At 37.2% G+C, this 13,325-nt stretch overlaps 1 protein-coding gene across 1 annotated transcript in view; it reads left to right on the forward strand.

The window, feature by feature from the left end:
• The window catches only part of spon1b (spondin 1b), a 40,634-nt gene that overhangs the window by 14,390 nt on the left and 12,919 nt on the right, over window positions 1-13,325 (forward strand). Inside the window, exons 3-7 of the mRNA XM_077710587.1 lie at window positions 759-892; window positions 6,086-6,159; window positions 6,764-6,886; window positions 7,384-7,532; window positions 12,697-12,761. Coding sequence (XP_077566713.1) covers window positions 759-892; window positions 6,086-6,159; window positions 6,764-6,886; window positions 7,384-7,532; window positions 12,697-12,761 — 545 coding nt within the window. The remainder of the gene's footprint in view (window positions 1-758; window positions 893-6,085; window positions 6,160-6,763; window positions 6,887-7,383; window positions 7,533-12,696; window positions 12,762-13,325) is intronic.

A 13,325-nucleotide genomic window follows, 5' to 3' on the forward strand; every position in this document is an offset into this window, starting at 1 on the left:
CCAAGCTCCTCGCTCGATATCACCCGTCCAAGCTCCTCGCTCGACCTCGCCCGTCCAAGCTATGAAACCAGCAGCAAAATAGCGTTTACTCTGCGACGAACAGGGGAAGTGAACGGTCCGGCGGGCATCCGCGCCAGCCTGAGATGAGACGAGGGAGTGGCCGGTCCGGCGGGCGTCCGTGCCGGCCAGTCACAAGGTGTTGGAGTGGCCGATCCGGCGGAAGCTCGCACCGGTATTTTGAGAGGAGTGGGAGTGGCCAGTCCGGCGGGCATCCGCGTTGGCCCTTTAAGTGATGGCCAAGCCCCCCTGTCCTTGACAGACACCCGAATCTTAGAAAAGTATTTGGGCACCTTACCCTTGCTGCTCGAGGTGCTGCCGACCCCCTCTGCAGGGGCCCTGGAGAGTCGCCGCTGACCCCCTCGTCCAGGGGGCCCAGAGAGTCATGCATTGATGTACAAGAGACACTAATGTTCTAATCTGCTAAAATTTGATACAATGGACTGGGCTTCACAACTGACCTAACAAACTATTAGACTGTACTCCTAAACAACTTTTGCTCTAGTAAACTGATTTTAAAAATGATCCACTCTGATTTAATTTACAAGTTGATAAACCTAAAAGATATTCTGAGACTTAATCTAAAATGGAAGATATAAACACAAGATTGCCAAATCAGGGTAGGCAAGAGATCAAATTCATTAAGCAGATAAAAACATTGCTGCATGTAAAATGATGCATGTTTTTCCTATGTTTGTCAGCTCATTGATGAGGAGGACACACAGTTCATGACCAACTGTCCCCCCGCAGTGACGGAGAGCACACCTCGCAGACGCACTAGGATTCAGGTTTTATGGACAGCGCCACCAACTGGGAGTGGTTGTGTGATACTCAAGTAAGTATTGTTTTCCAATTGTTTGAGTATACTTTTTCCAAAAGTTTATTATACACACCAGGACGATGGTGTATTTAAATGGAAATTTCCAACCAAAAACTCAATCTGGTTTGTAAGAAAATAAGAATAGCAATAAAGCCTATTCCAGCTTAATTTTGGCACCAGCCTTGGGACACCGTGAGCTGGTGGCCAGCCAATTGCTGGGAACAAGGAGATGGACAACCATTCACGCTGACACCTGGGGGCAATATAGAGTTTTCAACCATCTAGAATGCATCGAAGGAAACCGGAGTACCCAGAGAAAATCCATGCAAACCCGGCAAAATCGTACAAACTCCACGCAGACCCACCTGGGATCGAACCCATGACCCCAGAACTGTAAGGCACATGTGCTAGCCCCTTTCTCACCAAGCCACCCTGAATATTGATTTGATTTCTCCAATGGAATAATTATAACATACTACAGTGTTCTCTCAATTATCGCGGTTAATGGGGACCGGGACCCCCCGCAATAAGTGCATTTCCGCGAAGTAGGGGTGCCCCTTCAAAAATGCTTAAAGAAACGTCTAACACAGGCACAAAAGCACCACCAAGCAAAAACATCATAGTAGTCCGTATGGAGGATCTTCTGCAGTTTTTTTGCATGTAAGAAACATTGTTATTGGGAGTTGTGAACATTGTTTTTTTTTGGGCGGTGAAGATGCGCCTGTAAACAGCCATGACGTCATCAATGCGATTCCTGAACTCTCACCATGTCATTGACCATTTCTTTGATGCAATTACTAATTCTTATTGAATATTTTGTTTCCACCTCTTGTAAAATGATGTAATTTATAATTTTAACTTAATATTTTTAATTTTTTTTTTCTAAAAAAAAATCTGCGAAGCTCTGAGTCTGCGATAGCTGAAGCGCGAAGTAGCGGGGGAACACTGTACAACATGACTTTATGTTTGAAAGTCATGAACCAGGTAGATTAAAGTCCCGTTACCTGGTATTGTTCCGGCATAAGATATCCAGAAATATCTTAATTGTGACTGTGTTACTTTTTTATGTTTTAGTAGAAATTGATCAATCAATCGAGCAGTCCAATTTGGACTGAATTACAATTCAAGTCACATTTCTGACAAACAGTTTCAGACAGAAATTATCCTGTACTGTTTTAATAAACAATCTCCACTTTGTTCAACACTATTTCTTCAGAATTTATGTTGGCAAACCAGCTCATATGAGCATTATTGCCAACCACATTAATGAACATAACATCAAAAACACAAAATGTTTAATCAATGACTTCAAAGGAAAGTTGTTTCTGATGGTGAACTAGGTTGACATGTACTCCATAAAGGTTTAGGACCTGGCATTTGCCTATTAATATGAAGGTAGAATTGAAATTTAAATTAATAAATGAGGGCTACATTCATTAGTCACTGCCATCCCACTAATTATAATTTACCAAGCCTCTTATTGAATGGGCGATTGAAATCATCTCAACCACTTCAGTTTTCTTTGATGCACTCTACCTTAGTGATTGTGTATTCCGACACTCAATACACGCAGCATAATTGTTTCCACCTTGTAAGAATGTAAGGATATGTTATGTATGAGTGGAACATTGTTGGACCAAAATGAAGAGGAAAACAGCGGACACAAAGAAATGCGGGTGCATTAAGCTCTAATGCAAAAAGGTGGTTTACAAAATAAAGGTTTCAATAAGAAAAGCAGAGGAAAAACACCAAGACGCTTTGCAACATGACCATACCTAATGCAAATGCAAAACTTGACACAACTCAAGCAATACTCCGAAAGGGTTGACTGAGAAATTGATTTTAAATACACCGACCGACAAGGGTTGACAAGACAATTAGAAACATACGCTTCACACAAGGGAAGGCCAGCAGGAGAAACACAGCAGGTAAAACTAATGAGTAATCAGGACAAACAAGGAACAATGATCAAATCACAAAACTGCAACAAAATGTGACAGAATTATTTTTCTAATTCAAGGAGTAGGAAACTTAAAAATTCAAGTTAAAAAAAGTCAAGTTAAAAAGAATAAATTGTTGGATTTTGGTAAATCTAATGACTGCTGTTAACATCCCTGACAAACTTGAATTAATAAAATAAATAATTAGTAATAAGGAGGAGTAATAAGGCTTTTGAAAAGGATACAAATGACAGTCATGGGATTCTGTAGGTGTGTTTATGGCACTTGTCAGTCACACTTTTGATACTTGCTAGCGTTAAACCATGCCAAAATCCAATTCTGAAGAAGAAGAAAGCGTGTTTTAACCTTTTAAAAATAATCAATACGCATTTTTCTTCCTCTACAAATCTCACGTATACTAAAAATTATAAATTTTACCTGGAGATTTGATACAATTTGTGTATGTACATACTCCAAGTGGCCCATACAGATTATTCACCAGAAAATAATTAACCATATGATTTCCCTATAAGAATCTCTTACAAAACCATTCCAATTACTGGTGGATCTTTTCGTTTTAACACGGGTTTTCCTGATCTAATACTGATCTTGGATTCATATGGCCCCGAAAGCCTTTCCTGAAAGCCTTTTTCAATCACTTGTTGGTCAGTTTGGGTACTATAAAAATGAATTTGACAATGTAAAACTATAGTCAGAAACTTGTCGTTAACTGCAAACAGCCGTTCCTCTTTTAAAATTACCAACTCTGCCATTTTTCTTACCTAAATTCCTGATGGAAATACTTTTAATGTCTCTTTCAAGTAGTGAGATGCGCTAACATGCCCCCCATGCAAACTCCCAGCTGTGTTTTATGTTATCGGTTGCTATTTTGACAGATGGCATCCATCCATCAGTGTTTGTTGACCAATAAATCTAACTCTGCAAAAATGAGACACATCTGCTATGCAAATTCTCCTCTTTTTACTGCCATCTTATCAACAAGAAGATAAATATTTAGCAGACCATCATCCAAAAATGTCTGTCCTACTTCCTCACACTCTCTTTCGTAACTTGGCTGATAAATTTGCACACTCGCACGCACACCCGTATATTTATTAATATATGTGTGTATGTGTATATGTATGTATATATATATATATATATATATATATATATATATATATATATATATATATATATATATATATATATATATATATATATATATATATATATATATATATATATATATATATATATATATATATATACATATACATATACATATACATATACATATACATATACATATATATATATATATATATATATATATATATATATATATATATATATATATATATATATATATATATATATATATATATATATATATATATATATATATATATATATATATATATATATATATATATATATATATATATATATATATATATAATTATTTTTATTATTTTTTTTTTACTCATCTCATTTTCTTAACCACTTTTTCCTGCTTAGGATTGCGGGGGGTGCTGTCCAATTGCATTTATTTTGAAATTTCCCAATCTATGTGAAGTAATTGGAATACTGCAAAATAAATTTGGTATTATTGGAAAGCTCTGAATGTTCTCTTTAGAGCTCAAAAATAGTTAATGCGATTGGATGCACTGGATGAAAGATATTTAGGTTTACAAATGTCCTCTACAGAGGACAAATTTGAACTACTGTTAGTCAGGAGGTCACGGTCAAAACTTAGGCCATGTGTCTTTCTGCATTTATGACATAAGAGTTTCAACCACACTGTCAAACAGCAGCTCACAGTTTGATGTGCTGCCACCCGGCGAGCTGATGGTTTGTTGATCCTACGTGTAGTTCTTGCAGCAACAGCATTAGAATACTAATGACGAGACTGAAGATGTCCGTGGTGTAGAGGTTCACTCACTCGCCTTAGTTTTGGTGCGGGCAGGCACCTTAGCAGTCAACCCGATTGCACTATTTGTTCTTTTAGATTTTTACTAGCAATATAAACAATAACTTCAATATAATGTCTCTAGTTCCTCCCATCAATGTGTTTTTGCTTACTTTAAAAACATGATTTCATGTGTCTCTACATGAACAAATGCAGACACCCGTTACCAACATATGGACACAATATTGGACTCTCATTGCAAATATTCTTTTATTCTAAAATTGAATGAACTCTGAGTTACAATACACTGTTATACATCTATGTCTGATATAGGTAGGTGCTTGATAGATGTATATATTAATCCAGTTAATAATGTAGCAATTTAATCACATTCAACTGTGGATAATACTTATTGGATTTGAGAACAAGTAAAGACCAATTTAAATGGAATATGCACTGACAACAATTATAATCAAGTTATTTTTCATTCAAAATATGGGCTGATCATGCTACCTTACTTGAATCCTACATATCTGATCCTCAGTCATTATATTGAGGCAAAATCATTTACAAATTGACCACTTAGCCAAGTTAGAATGTAATTAAAAAACAGAATGATGCTGAGAATTTAAAAAAAAAGTGATCTTTATAGCACCATAAAACTGATAGCAAGTGCATATAAAGCTACTTAGAGAATTCGGAATGCACAAAAAAAAAAAGAGAAGACAACCCATCCAGGGCTCTGGGCATGTTTGTGATATATGTAGTATTGGGGGTGAAATTGTTTTCAAGGGAAATGTGAATACAATATACTGTGTAGCAGATGTCTTGGTAAAATTGTTGCAATTAAAGTTGTGGCATTGGCTCTTCGTTTACTATTTTTTTCCCCGCACAGTGATTTATGCTCGCAGGAATGTGCATGATAATGAGTTCTGAAGTCCTATCATGTTACCTCATGGATTGGTGCCTTGAATCTTCATGCATAACACACCAGCCAAAATGCTATCATATTCTTTTCCCAACTCAAGGAATCTTTTGTTAATTAGTTTTGTTCCTGTTGTTTGTATTACGATTGACACCCACACTGCACCCGTGAATATTTGGAATTTAATTATCACAGCATTGCTAAAGTATAAATGACTCTTTTTTTCCATTTGTTCTTTACCACAGCAGTCATCAACTGGGTTACATGAAATGTTATTTGATGGCCTGTCATCAAAATAAATTTGAAGAAATATTAATAAGCATTTGACTTTCTTTGTTTTAATATGACATTTAAAAAATTATATTTAACACAAAATGTTCAGTTTGCCTTTAAATCCATCTGACTTTTCCTGTACATCTATCTTTCTGCAGAGCAAGCATTGTGCAGAAGAAAATAATATATTTCCAAGATGAGGGCTCTCTAACCATTCGGCTCTGTGAGAAAGGTAATTTACAACCGTCCTATCCATCGTTATTTTCTGATTATATTTTTTGACCACTGAACATGGGGCTTAGCTTTAGTGTCTCATTTCATTTAATGAGAAAACTGCATTTTCCCAATGATATTAAAATGAATATACACGAAAGGAGAAAGCTGTGTGGACATCTCTTTGGAACCTGTATTAAAATAAAATTTTGTGTTGTACCACTGAGCTCCAGTTTAGCCTCTATAATGCTCTGAATCAAATATTGCCTGTTTGGGTAAGGCTTTTTTTTGTGTGAAATTATGGTTTGAACTCTTTCATCCACTTTAAGGTGAAAAGGCTGTTTCCAAGGTGACAGATAGCTTTTCTCACAGGTTATGCCTTCTTTCAATGTCTTGTTTAAAAAAGAATCAATTATTATTGTTATAATGTTGATTATCAGTAACCCCTACTCAACCCTGTTGTTTTTATTGGATTTTTACCTATTTATCTGTCAAAAACCTTGGGTATAATTTGTCATTCAGAAAAATATCATTGCCAAAAGCTTATATTGACCTACAACACCAAATAGCTCCATCTTTTGTGTTTTGTTGACTTTTGTTTTTCTATGCTGTATTTATTGCAGAGTCTGCATTAGGAATTGCAACAGCAGATCCTGCTTTAGAGTGTTGTGCCTGTGGGACGGCCAAATACAGACTCACCTTTTATGGCAACTGGTCAGAAAAGGTGCACCCTAAAGACTATCCTAGTGAGTTTAAATACCAAGCACACTGTCATGAATGCTAAAGATTTGACTTAATATCTCACAAAATGGTATTAAAACACAACATTCGTATATGTAAATATATACCTCTGACCAAAGACAAGATGTAAAGACCTTAATTTAATGTGAGATGAATCTGTTCGTGTCACTGCTGCCATCTAAAGTCACAATGCAATCAAATTTATTTGGATTATTAGCCATTTCCTTTGCTATTCATCAACATTTAAATCGGTTTGATGAAAATTTAAGCAACACACCAAAGCAGCTAATGAGATATCTACTGTTCGACCGCAAGTGTATGTCATAATGTAAAGGGTCTTACCGTACCTATTGGGATTCAGACAAGAAAATAAGGTATGCCTTTCATGAAAAACGAAATACATTTTAACTATTTACCACAGGTCCTCCTTAAATTTTGTAAAGCACAAATTACTGACAACATAGTGTTTTTACTCAGAATTTGTTATGTTTCTATCCAACAGGACGGGCCAACCACTGGTCTGCACTGATTGGTGCATCCCATTCAAAAAGCTATGTGCTTTGGGAGTATGGAGGTTATGCCAGCGAGGGAGTCCGACAAGTTGCTGAATTTGGCTCCCCCATTAAAATGGAAGAACAGATTCGGCAGAAGGTGGGTTTCATGTTTGTAAGACGTGTCTTTCTGATCATCATTGTCCAAAGTAAAAGCATATGTCTTGTTTTGATCAAACAGTAAGCATAATCAGTCTGATATCCTCAAAGACTAAATGAATGAGAGTTTATTCATTTTAACAGTCATTAAAAATTTCAGAGATTTGGAATGTTCTAAAGTTCTGAAAAATGTTTACAGGTTATTAACCGATTATTCCTAAAATATTTTGATTAATTTGATCAATTACTGTTCACTTGGTTAATTCATTTTAATAGAAATTTAAAAAAAAAACTTTACTTATAACCTATTCAATTAAAAAAAGTATACAGTCATGAATCTTGAGTGCAAGCTTTCTGACAAACAGGGTGTTTTTTTTCCGTTTTTTCTTTTAACCTCCGTTGTGGTGTTGGAATTGTCAAATGATTATAAAGCAGGAGCCAACAGTCAAGGCGACCACAGCTGGGCTGAATTAGAATTGGAAAGGAACACACCCTCACCAACATGTGAGCATTTGATCTGACTTAAAAGTGATTACACTTTAAGTGTCCACATGCTGAATTATTTGGGATGTTATGGAGCTGTGTGTATGATGATTGAGACATGTGCCTCAATAATAAACGGTAGTTATGGATATCCATCACTGGCTTGCTTCAATAAAATTGCTGCCATTGGGATTGAAGTGACAGTGTCTCTTGAGCTGGTCAATAGGCAGGTTACTCTGAAAGCCGCTGTCAGATTTGTCAGAAAGAGGCAGTGGGAAATTACAAACTTTTTAGTCTAGGCCAGGTGTGGGCAGAGTATTTCACAAATTGCAATAGGAGGTGCTGGTTTTCGTTCCAATCCATAAAGAGGAATCCTTTTCACCAATCTGGTGTCCTCTAAATGGAATTAGTTGATTGCAGTCAGATGCCTCTTGTTTTTTGCAGAAATTGGTAAAAGTGTCTGTGCTGGATTGGTTGGAACAAAAACCTGCACTCACAGCGGCCCTCAAGACCGCTTTTCTGACCCTTGGTCGTGGCCAGGGATGGCCACGTTCGGTCCTCGAGAGCCCCTATCCAGTCTGTTTTCCATGTCTCCCTCCACCAACACACCTGAATCAAATATTTGGGATCGTTATGAAGTTTCTGGACAGCTTTCTGATGAGTTGATCATTTGATTCGGGTGTGGTAGAGGAGGGAGATATGGAAAAAGGACAGGATAGGAGCTCTTGAGGACCGGACTTGACCACCCCTGGTCTAAGCTGTGTGTATGTGTACATGTTGGTGTGTCCATGGGTGTGCATTTGCATGTGTGTCTTGCTAGCTTTATGATATGAGACATCCAGAGTGAATTATCTATTGTTAGTATATTAGTTTTGTGGGAATGTGTACTTTGTTTCTATGGGGAATATTTGAAGTGATGGCATCAGAACATACTCTACTTTCCCCACACTCGAGTAAAAACCATCAAATCTTTTCTTGGGCATTTAACAGCACTTTTGACAGTTCTGTCTCAAAATTCACTTTAATTGGTTAGAGCGGGGGTCGGCAAACATAGGTTCTGGAGGCTCTTGCGGCTCTTTAGCGCTGCCCTACTGGTTTCTTTGAACCTTTTCAAAAATGTTTGAAAATGGGGGAGAGAAATATTTTTTTTGTTTTGCAACCTTTTTTTGACAAATAATATATGCGACCTGTTTCAGTTCAGAGAAAATGGACTCATAGGTTTTGGCGGCACCTCTAGTCCAGGTGCTTGTCTGTTGTTGTTGTTTTTTTTCGTGAACTGCAATCGAGAACATAGAAAAAGGTAAATGTGAAGAACAGTTCTATAATCATTACTCTTCCACATCCGAGGGATAGCCTTCCTTCAAATATCCAACGTCATATTAGCTGTTTCTGCAGATTCTAATGATGAGAACAGATTAAATCTGCGTTATAAAATAACCTGATTCTCATTGAATTTGAAAGCTAAAACATCAATGGTTTATTTTATTTTTCTTCTTTTAAAATAAAGTCAGGTGTCAATAGAGGGACTCAAACCCAGGAGAAACTATTTACTCTTGTTGCTTACTCTTAAGACATTAGCCACTTTATTATGGGGTGACACGCTTTACTCTGAACTGAAGCTGTACAGCAGGTTAGATCATGTTAAGAGTCTCGTACGTTCATTAAATATGCGTAAAACTGCATTTATGGTGGGTGTGGATGATATTTTTTTCTCCAAACGATGGGGTGTTTACTTTTTTTTTATTGATGGAGCGTGCACCATACCAATTTTTAGCCCTGCTGTTTCTGGAAAAGTCATTTTAATCAAGAACCTCCATTCGTATTTGTGTGGTGGCATTTAGATCATGTGAACTTATTGATGCATGTATCCATCCCTCTTCATTAAGTACTCAGAAGCTAGTTATAGTTTGTGTCCATCATTCCACCATGCTCAGCACACCGAGAAAGGTCTGTGACAAGATAATTACCCTGGGACTCAAAGGAAACAGCTCAAAGTTTTGCAAAGAGTTCCACCATTAAAATATACCAACGCCATTGATCTGACTGGCTTCTGCACCGAGAAGATAGTTTCTCAATTCTAACTGAAACTCAAGCTAGAAAAAGTATGAGAACTAATCACCAATTAAGGATATATACATTTTTTTTATTATTCATTTCCAACACTGCTTATCCTGTTAGGGTCGTGGGGAGACTATCCTAGTTGATGAGTGGCTTTCATTTTGAGTTAAATTCCAGTTAATCAGCATTAATAAAAATGTTGTTTCTGTGAATGTTCATTCATTCATTCATTTTCTGAACCGCTTATCCTCACAAGGGTCGCGGTCAGGGTTGCTGGGGCCTATCCCAGCTAACTATGGGCATTAGGGAGGGGACGCCCTGAATTGGTGGCCAGCCAATCGCAGAGCCATCAGCAGCAACTAGTGTTATCCTTCACCACTTCGTGGCTTCAGTACATCACGTTTTTTTTTTAGATTACGTATCCAAATCATAAAAATGTCAAAATTCATGCTGAAACGCGCCTCCAAGGCATAAAAAAATGAACCAGAATTATGATGGATTTACACCGTAGATACGGCCGTGGCGCAGGTATGACAATAAGACAGGGGTGGGCAATTAATTCCACAAAGGGCCGCAGTGACTGCAGGTTTTCGTTCCAACTCATAAGAGGAAACCTTTCCACCAATCTGGTATGTGAGATATACAATCAGTGGATTGCTGTCAGGTTCCTGTTTCAGAAGAAATTTTATTAGTTAAACTCTGTGTTGGATTGCTTTGAACAAAAAGCTGCAACCACAGCAGCCCTCGAGGACCAAATTCCCAAGGTCTGCGATAGGACGCTGAATGGGGCCACTCAGAAAGAGACTGATGACAGCATGGTCAGAACCATTGAATTTGGCAATCGTCTTCACAGCGTCAAGACAACAACAGCAATATTTGCACAAGAAACATGCTTCTCGAATCTGACAAAGAGGACTTGCACTAAAGCACAAATAACCAGTTTTTTTTATTTAAAGCAAGTGGATAGAAACCGTTTTCAATGTGAGTACAGTACTTAAAAGTATTTACTTTTTTTTTAATTCATAGGTTATATTTAGATATTAATACAGTACAATCTTCATACGCCTGTAACTGTGATAATAAATAAAGTTCTTGATAACTGTACTTGTTAACTATTTCTGTATATGCGTAAAAACAAATATGTAGTATGATACGTAGTAATAACGAGTTATCTTACTTCCCGGTTTTTCGATTATTATCCTCGAAAAACTAGGGATTAGTGTATTTAAGATTTGTGATCGAGATATCGTAGATTGTAGAAATGAGAAACAATTCTAATAATGAAGAGGTAGCAAAAAAAAAAAGTGGCTTTCAGCATTTTCAAAGACTACAAAAGCAAATGTCTCACATGGTTTGTTGGGCACCATTTGACACTTGTTGGATTGCCTGTCAAATGCAATCCACACACTTTAGTGCATTGGTAGTCCATCAAACTTGACCTATCTGTGATATAGAAACAGACATGTTACCGTTAAATAAATATGTACTGTGCTTAAAAAACACTCAGCGACCCCCATATTTACAACATGAAAGTACGTAACAAACAATATAATTATATGATCCATAAGAGACGACTTCTGCATGAGTATATTAGATGTTTATAGCAAACATACTAGATCTTGTTTTTTCTCTCCCCACCCAGCAAAGAGCATGTATTTAAAGACAAGCTCACACAAGTTTCAATGTTTCTTGTTTTTGGGTGGCCATCCAGTTAATGTGAAAACATTGGTTTCATAATTAGATGACTAACGCATTAATGTTTGGCAGCCCAAATAAACCACACACTACAGCACTATGTTCAAGGGCAATGACAAAAAAATTAACATACCAGAGTGCGGCATGGTGACTGAGTGGTTAGCACATCAGTCTGACATATCTGGGGCCTGGGTTTGATCCCAGTTTAGTCCTCCTGTGTGGAGTTTGCATGTTCTCCCCAGACTTGCAATAGGGTTTTCTTCCACATTCCAAAAACATGCATGGTAGGCTGGTTGAACGCTCTAAATTGCCCTAAGGTATGAGTGTGTTCGGAAATGGTTGTCCATCTCTTCATGTCCTGCAATTTGGCTGCCATCAATTCAAATGTGAAGTCAGCTGGGATGTGACTTTGATCCAGCCAACGTGGGTTCATTTCACACACACTCCAAATGTGTGTGTGAATGTTTGTAATTAATTTATTTGCGCTGCTACTCTCTAGCAACTAGTTCAGGGTGTAGCTACCTGCATTTTGCCCGAGGTCAGTTGTTATATACTCCAGCATTCTGGGAGCCACAAATGGAAAAGTTCTAGGATTGGTAATATTCTGCATTAAAAAGATTGAACACAGCTCAGAAAATGAATAAATGTCTATCTGAAATGGCATTGTCAGAGTATTTTCAAACAGGTAAAGGTAATTTAATGCTCAGCTTCTTTTCTATAAATGTAATTTACAATAATATTCTGTTAACAAAACAGTATTTTTTTCACAACAGTAACATTTTGTTTTTTGAAGCACACTGTACATGGTTTTATTATAATATAAAATAATAAATGTGTTTCAACTCCTATGGCAGTGGATTGTGCATAGAGTTTGAACTTAATTCCGTCACTGAAAAAATATGTTCTTTTTTATTGTTCTTGTTGTTCAGGGTGATGAAGTTCTGACTGTCATTAAAACCAAAGCTCAATGGCCAGCATGGCAGCCCCTGAACATGTAAGTATTCAATTTTGTTGCTTTCACAAGTGGGTAAAGGCACATCTAATATGGGATATGTGGGATTAATGCACAGTTATGTTACCAGTTAAATATAGGGAAAACAATAAACTAGTTGATTGAAAGACACTGGTAGACAGAAACACTTAATAGCATAGTGTAAGGTTCACCACTTGGCACTCTCCAAATGCACACACAAATAAAGAGGAAAAGACAGCCTTCTGGAATTTTCACTTGCAAGGAGAACGGCCATTGACACAACCTCTCAACATATTTCCAGGTGGGTGGGGGGTGGGCGAGCAGGGGAGACTTTTTGCACCGGCGAATCTTAATATGACATAAACAAATTTAAATGAACTTGGATTACGATGCAGACACTCAAATAAGTTTAATCTAACCTTACACTAAATTTAATTCTAATTTTGTTTCACATTTTTATACCTTTCTTCTCCTGGCCGGGTTGGCTCTGTTTGCCCCGCCTACAACCTGACTTAGAACTGTGGGGCCAATGTGCTAATCACTCCCCAAATTTAAAAAAGGCAATTTGTGCATCTCAAATACAAC

The sequence above is a fragment of the Stigmatopora nigra genome, chromosome 2, assembly GCF_051989575.1.
Source record: "Stigmatopora nigra isolate UIUO_SnigA chromosome 2, RoL_Snig_1.1, whole genome shotgun sequence".
Lineage (NCBI taxonomy): Eukaryota > Metazoa > Chordata > Actinopteri > Syngnathiformes > Syngnathidae > Stigmatopora > Stigmatopora nigra.